This window comes from Lolium rigidum, chromosome 4 (assembly GCF_022539505.1).
Source record: "Lolium rigidum isolate FL_2022 chromosome 4, APGP_CSIRO_Lrig_0.1, whole genome shotgun sequence".
In the NCBI taxonomy this organism is placed as follows: domain Eukaryota; kingdom Viridiplantae; phylum Streptophyta; class Magnoliopsida; order Poales; family Poaceae; genus Lolium; species Lolium rigidum.
The window spans coordinates 278367810-278381413 of record NC_061511.1 but is presented as its reverse complement, the minus strand read 5'-3'; the positions used below and the strand labels follow the sequence as shown (position 1 = coordinate 278381413).

Genomic DNA, 13604 nt, shown 5'->3' with positions numbered 1-13604 from the left:
TTTTGAAACTAAACTAGGTACAATTGATCTGTCTACTTGCAGCCATCACCAGCCCATGCATATTAGCCGATGGTCGGGCCAAACTGGCTAGTGTGGTATGGCCTTGACGAAATGATGGGGCGAAATTTCCGGCCCTTCAGGTGGCAGCTAATACCCCCTCATAATTCCGGTCCAACTTACCCCGGAATATCCAACCCTGCTAATGTGCAACGACAGAAACCTCAGGAAGGCTAAAACTAGCCACCCCTTCTTCCTCAAGGGACAAGTCATGGATTTTATCTCTCGTCCATTACTTCAAAGTTTGAAGGTGGTGGTTCTCCCTCTCTAGCTAACCAAATAACCCCATCTTTGGGAAATCAAAGAAGAGGGCCCAATCTATCTTTTGACAAACCGAATTTGAATTTCCTCTTGATTCCATTGTGGAACTTTATGAAGAGAGCATCTTGAGAGCTTGCTTGGTGTTGTACGAGCTTCAAGGTGTTGTTGGGAGCATCCAATTGAGTTGTGGAGTTATGCCCCAACCTTGTGAAGGTTTGGTACCCACCTCAACCGGCAGCGCTTAGTGGAGAAGTGGACTTGGCCTTTGTGGCGGGTTCACCAAGAAGATGGCGAGGCCTTTGTGGCACCACACCTCTCCAATGTAGACATACTCCCTTGATAAGTAAGGACCTACGGGAGACAACTCTTTGCGTCTCGTGTCTCCTCAACGGTTATCTCGTTCCTCTACCTTGCTATGTGTGTTACTTGTTTCACATGTTTTCCTTTGTGCTTGTATCATCGAGGTTGTCCACTTTGCATTGACCGCCTTTATTTTGTTGCATAAATCCTAAAACTTGAAAAAAGACTAAAAAACTGTTAAATTCTATTCTCCCCTCTAGTTGTGACTGCATACCTTCTAGCCTTGCCTATACCAGTGTGTAGTAAGAGAAATATGCCTCCCATTTCACTTCCATAATAAAATGTATTCCTTGGTATATCAGGTTGGATATCATTATATAATCAATTCTCCTATGAGCACCTAAATTTCATTGTACATTCCCTAGAGTAGTAGCATGCTAGGAACAAAAGAGGAACTAAAAATTAATTTCCTCGTACAAAATTTAAGCGAATTAATTTCATACACAAACATGAACCATGGAAGAATAGTGACTGATATTGCCGGGGAGTACTTCTATTTAATTTTTTTTGCTAGATGTATTCTAGTTCTATTACGCCAATTGTTACCCAGTTGGGGGAAGTCTTGAACCCTGGTTCCATTAATCAAATATGCTGAAAAACATAAGTGACATGGCCATTAGTGGATTAGTTTGTGAAATACCTAATATATGCATGGAAATCCAAGCAAATAATTTATCAACCATAGAATTTTCCTGTGAAATGAAGTGAACACAAAAAAGATTTCACCAATATACTAGAGACCATGAGATGCTACAATCCAAACACATGTTTAAATATCAGGTATAACGAAATCAGGAGGGACTCTTATTTTACTGCAATCAAAAACTGGACATAACCAAGTCGCCAGAGGGATATGCTAGGAAACACACACAGATCGGAAGTCCTAGGGAAGGCATCGAGTGAGCTCCTGTTAATCTCGTGGCGAGTGGATGAGAAAGGTTGGGAGGCAGGCAAGTCAAGATCATAGAGTTAGGCGTAGATGGTGACCTGCGCGTGGAGGAGGAACAATACAACGAGAATTGCGCCGGGGAGGAGTGGTGCGACGCCGGGCGGGAGCTTTGAGTCGCCCCACCGACGCAATTTTCTCCCATGGTCGGCGTAGGAGGTCGAGGCACAAACACGATGGAATGAGGACCCTAGCAACACCTCATGGTTTGTTACTATTGTACTTAGAAACATTTGTTGAGTTTTTTTTGGGATATGCAGGGAGAGGAGGGCGGACTTGTGTGTGGCTGAGAAAAAAAAAGAGTTTCTTGCATTGGCGCGGTTGCATAGCTATGAACTTCTCAATTTTAAATCATATAGTTTGAAATTTTAAAAAATCTGGAAAAAAATCTGCACCCTAAAGAAACAATTTTCGGTGCCGGTTTGTCTTTTGGGCCGAATCGTACAGATACTAGCGGGCTGGACTCAACAAATCTGCTGTCCATTGTGGCTAGTTTTGCCCACCCGATCCGGCAAGCGGAGAGGGGGGACACGCATTTGTCTTCCCACCCACACGCGACGCGAAAAAAAGGAGAGCAGACCACCCCAAAGCACACGCAGCCCCACCCGATCGGGTTGATCCCTCTCTTCCTCTGTCATTCGTCTCGTCTTCTCTTCCCCTCCAATCCCCCCCGTCCCGTCGCCTCCCCCACCCCGCGTCAACCAAACCCTAACTCCAAATCCCTCCCCGCCTCTCGATCTCGCCGCCGCCGCCGCCGCAGCAGCCAAAACCCTAACGCCCCTCTCCTCCGGTAAGCGCCCTGCCCCGTCTCCCCTCCCCTCTCCCTGATCCCCTGTTCGTCTCGATTTGATTTGGGCGCGCCGTCTCGTCTGCCCCCCCGCGCGGTTTGATCTAAGGGCGCGGCGGAATGGGACCGCTGCTCGTGGGCGGGTGGCGCGCCCGCCGCGCGGAATTTGGCAGGGGCCCTGGGCGCGGTATCGCGCTACGGGATGGGATCGCGCGTTTCCGAGGCCTGGCCGCGTCGGAGACCTGTGGGCGCTACGGGGGTGCCTGCGCCTCGACCCACGAGCTTGGATAATTCTGTGAATTTCCCCAGGCGGATGGAGTGGCGTGCTTGGATTCCAGGGGCTCCTCCATATTCGTTGGTGAAACCATGGTGCTGCTGTTGCTGGGCTGTTTCATGGGAGGAGAATTTTCCCCTCTGTTGTTGCTGGCCGACGATTAGGCAGGCGCTTGGTTTTCGATGACCGCGGGAACGCCGCAAAAGCTGGTTTAGAGCTACTGGTCCAATAACAAACTCAAACGGTGAAACTACTTGCTAGCATACGTTGCGAATCTTAGTTTGTCGCTAGCCTTGTCGTTATGCGTGGGATGCTTGTATTCCGTTAGCTGATTATGATAAATAAACGAGCACAATTTAATGTAGTGGGAAGAAAGGTTGTGATAGGTCAAGCGGAAGTAACGCCATATCGCATCTTATCTAGTTGCCATATAGCAAGCTAGATCCGCGACGGTTACCATGCAAGCAGCTTACGTTGCTGTTTTTAGCGGCTTATCAGGCTTTTTAATTGTTGTTGCAACAACTGGCTTAGAGCTACTGGACCAATAACAAACTCAAAACGGTGAAACTACTTGCTATCGTACGTTACGAATCTTAGTATGTCGCTAGCGTTGTCGTTACGCGTGGGATGGTTGTATTCTGTTAGTTGATTATGATAAATAAACGACTAAACGAGCACAATTTAATGTAGCGAGAAGAAAGGTTCTGATAGGTTGAGCGGAAGTAACGCCATATCGCATCTTATCTAACTGCCATATAGCAAGCGAAATCCGCGACGGTTACCATGCAAGCAGCTTACGATGCTTCTTTTGGCCGCTTATCGGGCTTTTTTATTGTTGTCGCATTAGCTCGAATATGGACACCACTGAATTAATTTTTTATGTAACGTATGCGTGGGTCAACCCCGCTGTTTGGAACTTGTAGACTGGGGGTATGTAGGCACATACCGACACTATGCAGCTTATTTACTTTCTACTTTTTAATTAATTAACTGGAATTCATATCCTCAATTCATGATTAGAACTTCCCTGTCGCAAATATATTAGTACTTTCTTGCTCTGTTTATGTAAATTCATAATACATGCTTCTCATTCTTGTGGATGAAATGGAAATTACTTCATCATTGGATATGCCAAAAGAAAATTAAACTGCAGTATCAAGGATAATACAACTTCAAATATCTGTCAGACTGTCACTGAAATGAAATATGTTCTTATTCTTGGGGAGCCTTTGCCCCCTTTTAGCTTTATCTGTCTAAAAGTACTTAATAACAAAAAGTAGCTAAACGTATGACACATTTTTTTTCTAGTCAAATTTGTTCACATTGTTTAATTTGAGAGGTTTTTCTGTGCAGCAAAAGCTTTCACAAATTTTGACAGGCATATGCATGTAGCTATGCGGAACATCTTTTTATTTATAACCACTGACTGGAGAGACGCTTAATTTCCATTTTGAATCTTTCTGCTGTGTTTGAGAAAGCAAATCTTTCCTGTTTTCCCCGATAGCTAGGATTCTCTTCTCTGAGAAACTCCATTGGGTCATGGCGAATACTTTCCAAATGTAGCTAATTAAGCTGTGTTTATCTAAGCATGGACTGTAATGCATACTGACCATTAATTTAGTTTGAGGACATCTAGTAGACACTGGGGCAGTCGCTTGATCTTAATAGGTGTTTCTTGGCTCTCTGCTATCCACTTTTGTCCAGTTGAAAATCACATATCCAATGATTGTTGAGTAGGCATGTGATGATTATTGAAATGGCAATTTCTTAATCAACCATGTGCAGTTTTCATACATTTTAACCCTTTGTTTTCATTAAAGGTGTGCTTAGATTGGTATATGGCATGTCTTTCGTCATAAAATAATCTACATTGATATATTCCCAGAGTGATAATTATTTTGTTGAAACTTTACTGCAGGTAAGCAACAGTTCGACCATTTGTTGGAAATGCCGTCTGCATCCAAGACCAAGGCAAAGGATAGGGCAGCTGCTTTTAAAGCAGCAAAAGAGCAACCGAAGGTTGCTGTGAAGCCAATGGTGAACGGTACAGCTGCAAGTACTTACAACAACCTCTCTGGAAAATTTCATCTTCTGGAGCCGTCATCATCTTTACCGGGTAGTCAGGGTAATGACAAATTGAGGAATATGGATGAAATAGATGAACATTCTCGTAGCTCCCATGGTACAGGGGACTTTGATTGTGCCTCAAACAATGGTAGCTGTTCGGGTGAGTCAGAAGATACAAAGGAAAAATCAACCGGCACTGCGTCTCGAGTGGATTCTATTCCTGGATGTGATCTTGATAAACGTGAGAAGATTAGACAAAAGAATGAGAAGAAGCATCAAAGGCAGAAGGAGAGGCGTGCCCAGGAATTACATGAGCGTTGCAAAGGATACCTAATGTCCAGAAAACTGGAGACACTTGCTCAGAAACTTGTTGCAATGGGTTTCTCATCAGATCAAGCTACGATGGCCCTTATACATAATGAAGGCTGTCTTGAGGAGTCTGTTGCCTGGCTCTGTAATTTTGATGGCAGCGAGGAAACGAAGCAGCAGGTTGCAGATCATCAGTCTGCAGCTAATTTGAAAATAGATATAAGTGACGAGATTGCGAAGATTGTGATCCTGGAGGCGAAATTTAAATGTACAAAGCAAGAGGTTGAAAGGGCTGTTGTTACTTCTGAGGGTGATCTAGAAAAGGCTGAGGAGGCCTTGAAGACACAGAAGCAAGAATCAGCAACAACTGCTTCTAAGCCTGAAGGGTCAGGTGATTCAAGTGGCTTGGTTATCAAGCAGCAGGTCATGCTTGCACAGAACCTACCAAGGCCTCAAACAAATGGATTTTCCTCAGTAGGGACTCAGCAAATGAGGAGAGACGACAAGGACCTAAACTACAAGCTTCTGTTAAATGGTAATGGTCCAAAGGAACCTGCAGTTAAAGGTTTTCAACCATTAGCTACACCAATTAAGCCAGACATGGCCCGTCAACAATTTTTTCAACCCGAGAAGAGGCGGCTTAATGCCAATCCGGTTCCATCTGTTCCTTATGTGACATCATCTCCATCGCCTGTTGCAGTGCCTCAGATGAAGGCAGAAACACGGCATTTGGCAGCAGGCAGTGAGATGAAGAGTGCAATGCACAACGGAGGCTTACGAGAGTCAGTAGTTGTAATGCAGCGCCCTCAATCCGCATCTGCCAAGCAAAGCCTACCCTCCACAAGTCATAGTATGTTTGCATCAGAGCCACCGTCAAGGGAATGGTACTTGAATGGCCCATCAAGTGTTGATATGATGTTGAATGGTGGTTTAGGGCATAGCCTAAGGAATATGAGTTTGGACAACGTTAATTCTGCCAAGCAGTTCATGCATACAAACCACCATCAAAGTTTTGTTCCCAATCCTGTAGAGCTGGCTGCTAATGGTTGGGGCGGTACATGGGGTTCTGGAGGTACATCATCTTCCCAGGCTGGGGCGCCGCCACATGGTATGTCGTTTAGAGGAGGATGGAGCTCATCTGAGTCCTCTTCAACTTTACCTCATGCTGATTGGAGGACGAATGCGCCAGCACCTTGTGACTACACCTCAATAGATTGGAGCCTGGACACAACATTGATAAACCCTGCAGCAAAGAGCGAATGGCTATCAGACACATGGTCAACCATGTTCATGGGCGGCAGATCCACAAGGCCTTCCGGAAACCTTGGTGTTGCAGGCGTTAATGGGTTGCACGAGAGCAATCTTCCAATGGATCCTGCTCCATCACCCCGTCCTTATGAGTGGCCTTCTTTCTGCAGGGGTGGATCTTCCTAGTTCCCCTACCCTGTAGGTAAGAAGCCATTGAATAAGAAAAGTAAAAGATGTCATTTGTTTCTCTTGTTTTTTGTCTCGTTGCAGTTGGTCAAAAAGTTTTACTTCTTGTGTATTGAACTGTGCTTGTGTATCTTTGACTGTTGGCCGAGATAAGTCTTCATTCTATGAAATCGTTGTGCATGAGAAAATGATGAAAGAAATTATAGTTATCTTTGCTGAAATGGATGAATGCCCCCAACCCACCTGACAGCATCGTCTGTCTTAAACAAATAGGCAACTTCCGGTTTTGTAGGCATCCAGTCCTTGTTTATAATTTCTTGATGAGACCATACTAATGGAAATTTGGAATACTTACCTAACAACTTAGACCGTGCATCTTATCTATCTGCCAAAAAGGAGGAAAGTAAGGATTTCTATGATTGTTCTGTTTAACAAGTGCCCTGCACTAATTTTACAAACAGTATTACGAGTGAGTCTCACCTGTCTTGTTTTTGTATGCGTTTCTAGCAATAGGGATGCCTGTTTTGATTCTGAACCATTTGGGAGCACTTGTGCATTTAGCTGCAGATATCTGAGCAAGTTGTTCAAACGAGGCCTTTTGTAACATCTAATTCTGTCACCATTCTAGAATGCTAGTGTGACCCTAGAGCCAGATCTGTTTCATTGGCATACTTAACCAGCCTTCCTGACGAAGTTGGTCTTACTATTGTAGGAGTACTAATTTTGATATGCTTTTTTATTGTAGTGGTGCTTCTATACCGAATAAGCACCATCCTTTCGTTGTATGACAGACTTATTTGGTTGATGATCTGTTCGTACAGGGCAGTAGTTATTCTTTGGTTATTTGAAGATCTAGGGAGCGTGTTCTTAGACTGCTGGGTATAAAACTGGCAGCCAAAGCGACTGCTGTGGTCGGAAAGTGCGGCCTTCTTCACCAGTAAAAAGCCCGTTGACTCCGGAGCAGTCCGGAGAATAAATTTGCCTAGCCAAACATTCTGCTCCTATTTGAAATACAAACATTCCGTTCGCTCTGCCAAACTTCTGCAGCCACATGAGTCTGAAACTCTGAATACGCCTGTCCGTTTTCTTCACATTCCACAACTTGACGGGACTACTACTGGATGAACCCTAGTTGATTGATCCGTCGCCCATTGCCGCTGCCTACGAGCTAGCCAGCGGCCGTCATTGACTCTTATATTCGCTCCTGACAATGCGCCCCAGGATGCCGGCATGGCAGGCACGATCGCGATCGATTGCGGCGCTGTGGGGGCACGCACGTCCTCTCGCTTCGACGAGCATCGATTCGTACCTAGTACCTGGACTCGTACTGCCAGTACTCAACATTCCGACGCCGCAGTCCTGAAAGCACTGTGCGGAACATGCTGTCTCCGAAGCTTTATTCGGTCCCTGATAGGTGTGCCTATTCAGGAGCATGTCCGATGATTTCCTTGGGATTTTACCAGTTCTTTTAGCTAAGAGCATCTCCAACGGGAAGACGCAAACGGACCTGGAAATGCGCCTGCACTTGCTTGTAATGTCCCAGGTTTAGAGACGATCGAGGGGTAGATTTTAGAAAGGGATGTGCATTGCATCGTAAATTCTGGGGAAATTTCGCGATTTTAAAAGAAAACTGCATCGAAGGGGGACAATTTTCTCTCTCGACACTTTACAGGGTTAGAGTCTCGAGAGTGCGATAAACTTGCATCTCACTTAGTTCAATTAGGATTTTTGAGAAGAGAGGGGATAGTACATCACAAATATTAAGTTGCATGATTGAATTCAAACAACTTGAGTTTGAATTTCAAATTTAGACATCACATGAATATTTCATAATTCAAATTGAGGCAATTATTAGACAAATATAATTAATCAAGTATATAAATAGTACATCTATTATATAAAGCTTATTAAGGAAAATTGGAGCTTTATTGATAATCACACAAGATACAATGTCAATTACAATATCAAGAATTGAATTATCAATTTACAACACATTACAAGAATTGAATAAATGGAAAAAGAAAAAGGAAAATTACAAGTAAATGTTCTATCCTAAACTACACAAGTAATCTTCATAAAATGCTTGTGCAAGATGATCTTGATCTTCAACTTGATCAACTCTTGATCCCTGCACACACACACAAAACAAACAATGGATTATGCCAAGTGGCATTGCCACTTGGCAGGTTAGCAAAGAAATAATGAACTAGAGAGGATATTATCAAGATCAGCCGAGCTGATCCACCAAATGGACCAAGTCCCAACATGAAACCACACAAGCAGCTCACAAGGCAGTGTGCATGCCCACCAGCATACACAGCCAGGGGAGTCACCAAAATGGTGCCAGACCCTGTTGTCGACCAAAGAGGCAAGGAGAGGGGCATATATAAACTTTTCACAGCCAAACCCTAGCCATTTCATCGACAAGCATCACCGGGGTAAGAACACCAAGAACAAGAAGAACGGGAAGAACAGCCACAACTGTTCAACCTATTCCAATAACCAACGAAGCAAACCAAGCATCACCAGAGCAAGCCGGAGGAGCAGGGCAAGCACATAAATCCAACCGAAGCAAATCCTCTACATCAACACTCATTCTAGGAGTCGGAGTGAGGTATACACGAAGAATCATGAGCAAGCATCTGTTTTGCTCATAAATAAGCATGTGCATCAAACACACACAAGCCATAGGGTGTGAGTACCCTGTTTGTGTCATCATCTGGCTACCGAGTCAGTTGGTGCAAGCAAATATGGGTGAAGCCAATAGGAAATCACCAAGGGAACACTGGTTAGACAAAAACAATGGCATAACCAAGGCAATCCAGCAAGGAAATGATCCTATCTATCCAGCCAAAGTCACCTAGCACCTAAAACCTAGCACACCATCAGACAGATAGACAATATGATGTCTATTCATGTTTGTCAACATCAAAGACCACTGGCAATCCAAAAAGGAATTAACCAGTAATGCATTCACCAAGCCAACACAAGCCACGAGAGAGGAGCTACCCGGAATAGCGAGATAGCTACTGCTAGGGTCACCTCAACCACAAGAAATTACAACCAAGCAAAACTATCATCACCCAGAAGGGTTCAAAGGAGGGCTAGGGTACCCAACCAAAGGTTGGCATCCATCTAGCCCTGCCAAATTTAATGAAATGATCATTACTGCAAAGCAGTTCACATCACTTATCCATTTAGTAAAGCAAGGTAATACAAATAAATGAATTACACAAGTAATCAAAGCACCAACACCTTGCATATGATCCAAGGGATCATTGCAAGCATCAGCAGTTGCTTGAGCAAGCAAAAGCAAGCACCAGTACAGATTTTGGTGTCACACAGACACAAGGAGGAGCAACAGTGAGGCACAGTCATAACACAATAGCCTTTATCATAACACAACAGCCTTTACAAGCATCTGATGATCATATGATCATCAGGAACTTGCTAGGGCATGACAGAGCATGCCAGGGCATGCTAAGGCATGCTAGAACCTAGCACAATACCATTACATTGACAATATGAATTAAACAGCCACATCTCATAATGAATTGCTTCACAGATAATCATATAAACAAATTTATAATTGTATCCATAAGCACATCAACAAAGAAATGAAGTAGCTAGATAACAGACCAGCCTAGTAAAGCCCTACCATGAGCTAGAGCTCAATGTACAACACATAGAGGCACTGGCACTTGCAATAATGCAAGGATTCATCACAGAAATCAAGCCAGGGGCAGATAGATGGTTACACAACAAGAGCACAGTACCAGTAGCAAGCCCAGGATCAAGCTAGCTTAGCAGGAGCATCCTAGAATGCCCATGAGCAAGTGCTCATGAGCCCAACAACACAGAAGGTAAGCACATATCCATAATCCAATGGGAGAAGCACACCAGCATAGCATAGGCTAGAGCATGGGGAGTATAGCAACATAAGGAGAGCAAATAGAGCCTCAACAATAGCTAGCAACCATGGCAGCAACAGAGAGCCAGCAACATGCACACAACAATAGCAAACACAACAACATCGGCCAGTAGAGCAGCAGCAGCAAGGCATGGCCTTCTCCTGGGAAGGATCAGCCGCAGCTCAGCGAGGAGGCAGAGTAGAGGAAGAAGGAGGAGGGGAGAACTTACAGGTGAAGCGGAGAGAAGCACGGCCATGGCGGCACGGCGGCACACGCCGGGCGAACGGCGGCGCCAGGCCAAGCCGAGCCAGGCACCACCTCGCCGCAACGCCTGCAACACCACGGCGGCGCCATGGCGCCAGGATCGCCGGTGGGCGACGAATTGCCGCGGATCACCACGGCCTTGCGAGCAGACGAGTTGGGGGGCGAGAAGAGGAGGCGACGAGGACCAGATCGACGCGGTGGATCTTGTGCGCCGTCGAGAGGCGGTTCAGATGCGCCCCATCTCACCTCCGGCGATGGCCGGAGGCGGCCGGAGAAATTCGGCGAAGGCGACGGCGACGCGAGTCGCCAGAGCTCGGGAGGTGTTAGGGTTTGCGCGAGAGAGCGAGGAAGGGGACGAGTGAGTCCGACCGAGCCGGACATGCGGCTCGGGTTCGACCTAACCCGCTGGGCCACCCTGACAGGTGGGTCCAGGGGCACTTTAGTCATTTCACAAATTCAATTAAACCAGAAACTTGGAAAATAAGTAGAAAATGAATAAGAGCTCTAAAAAAATAATTAAAAAATATGAAAACTGCTCAGCATAAAATTCTCTATCAGAAAAAATATAAAAAGGAATTTTTGAACACAACTAAGATTAAGTACTAATTTGATGATTATAATAATCATTTAAATCACACTTTATATTTTCAATAATGAAAATAAGTCCATAAATTCTTTTGGACTTTAAAAACACCTTGACAACATTTTAAGGTAGTATTTTACCCTAAACGAGTATCCCTAAATTGTTCTTAGTAATTACCTCTTACATAAAATAATAAGCATCGGAAAGGGGGGAACAAACCCTAAAAATGGAAAGCATGCATAATTGCTTCTTTAACCATTGCCCTTATCGGACAATGATGCTATTTTTCAGCAATAGAGGACAAGGGTCAGTCCACACCATCCAACTGCAACACTTTGCAGTGTTCAGGCAAGTTCATCACTTGCTCATGTCATTTGAGTATTTTTACCAAATTACTTGCAAAGTACTATGTTTATCACTATTGCATAAAAAGCAAAACCACTATTTTCATAACTATGAATATGACTATGTGGTGGACAATGGAACCATGGATTGTGTTGATACGGTGGAGGTTCCATTGCAAGGGTTTATATCCATCTAGGATTAAACAACAAATGTCGTCTAGTGATTCTTGTGCCGTAATAACCGTGTTAACCATAAGATCTGGAGTGGGACAGAGTAGTCAAAAGTGTTTCCACCTCTCGTTCATCAACGGATGCGCTTTACCGTAGTACACTTGTAATCCAAGGGGGCAAGCGGTGAGGCTGGGGAGTCCTAAGTCCCCACGACATTGTCCGTAGTACACTTGTCGCCCGAGGAGCAAGCGGTGAGGCTGGGGAGTCCTAAGTCCCCACGGTATTGCGGTCTATGATGGGTTGCAACGACCGGCGAAGGTTGACGGCCGTGATGCCTGATATTAGTCGAGGTCGGATGGTATCCTTTGGATACGCTGGCCGGCGAGGACCCAAGGTCGGAATTGCAACAAAGGGTGGGTGTTCGAGGTAGCGGAGGAACATGATTGGCTAGACCTTATACCGGGCCTCACACCAAAGGAAGTGTGGACGGGAAAGCTGCTCGGTTGGCACCAAGGTTAAGATCTCTTATGGGTAAAGCAACACACCTCTGCAGAGTGTAATGAATCGTGACCTGTCACACCTCGTTCCGGGATTTGGAACTCGCGAACGCTGCCGGAAAGGAACTCCATGAAGTTCTAGTAAACCGGTGAAGGTCGTCGGACATAGTTCTTCCGAATAAAAGCAACCTCTTGAAGAAATGATTATCAAAACCTCGCATTGGTATTAGACTTTCCGGTCCGATATCGTAGCTAGTGCATTAAACACCTCTTTTCTATAATGAACTTGTTGAGTACGCTCGTACTCATACCACTCTTAAATCCCCTGCTTAGATTGTCTGAATCGACTTGAGGAGGACAACAACGACCCCGAAGGAGCATAAGACATCTGCTATGAAGAACCAGACCTCTCCGGAGGTATAGAAGGAGTTGACTACCTCATCGTCTACGGAACCGGGGAGGGTTCCGGAGGAGAACAAGCTTAGACCTACCTAGTAGTAGTAGTAGTATCCGAGCAGTGCGAACACTTAGCACTTAACTGCTCGTTGAGAATAAATGTATAATCTAGTAAGACTTCTATATTGTAAGTTGAGTCGGGTTCACCTCGAACCCAGGAGTATTCCTCTTAGGACCCAAGAGGAACTCCGAGATGACATGTATATGTTGTTTGTAATAATAAATGAATGAGTTATGGACCTGCTATGTTCTATTGTACTACTATGAGGGATGTAATATTTGCGGATTGCTACTTCGTGAATGTTATATCAACGACTGGCATACTACAACATGCAGTGGTATGCAGGGTCACCACAGTTGGTATCGAGCAAAAGCTTTGACCTTAGGTTGGAACCTAGTAAATGGGACGAACGTTAGGAGTCAAATAGGATTAGTAAAGAATTCTCTAAAAATATGGTGTATATTCACTTGAGAATAAAACAATCATATCTTTTAGTGCGATAATTCTTTATTATCTCTATTATGATGCATTATTACTAATATTATATTCTTTCTTATCAACAGCCAACTATGGCAAGTTCACGTTCGGGACGTAACGTGAAAGTGAAGGAATCAACCTTGAGTGACTATGACGGAGGACTCGCGGACATTCTTCGTGCTATGTTACTTGAATTTGGGTGCGATCCCCAGATCCAAGTAATGAAATACATGTACTATGATGGTTCAATATTGGCAAAGTGTAGGGTAGGACTAAGACTTCCAGAATCCCTAGGAATGAGTGTAGTAATGCCAGCAGGTGAGGCTAGAACCATAAGGACAGCCTACCACATAGCCATAATAAAAGCCATCACTGATATCCGGGAACATAAGACCAAGGAGCTTA

At 44.6% G+C, this 13604-nt stretch overlaps 1 protein-coding gene across 1 annotated transcript; it reads left to right on the top strand.

Annotated features, from left to right (window-relative positions):
• The first annotated feature begins 2282 nt into the window (after nt 1-2282).
• On the top strand, nt 2283-6716 carry LOC124707839. Its single transcript, XM_047239533.1, has 2 exons — nt 2283-2414; nt 4604-6716. Exon 2 carries the CDS (start codon nt 4633-4635, stop codon nt 6493-6495), a length of 1863 nt encoding a protein of 620 aa, XP_047095489.1. The 5' UTR covers nt 2283-2414; nt 4604-4632; the 3' UTR covers nt 6496-6716.
• The last annotated feature ends 6888 nt before the right edge of the window (nt 6717-13604 follow it).

What these genes read in the sequence shown, in the direction of transcription:
- LOC124707839 (XM_047239533.1), top strand. Translation starts at nt 4,633, where the DNA reads ATGCCGTCTGCATCCAAGACCAAGGCAAAGGATAGGGCAGCTGCTTTT.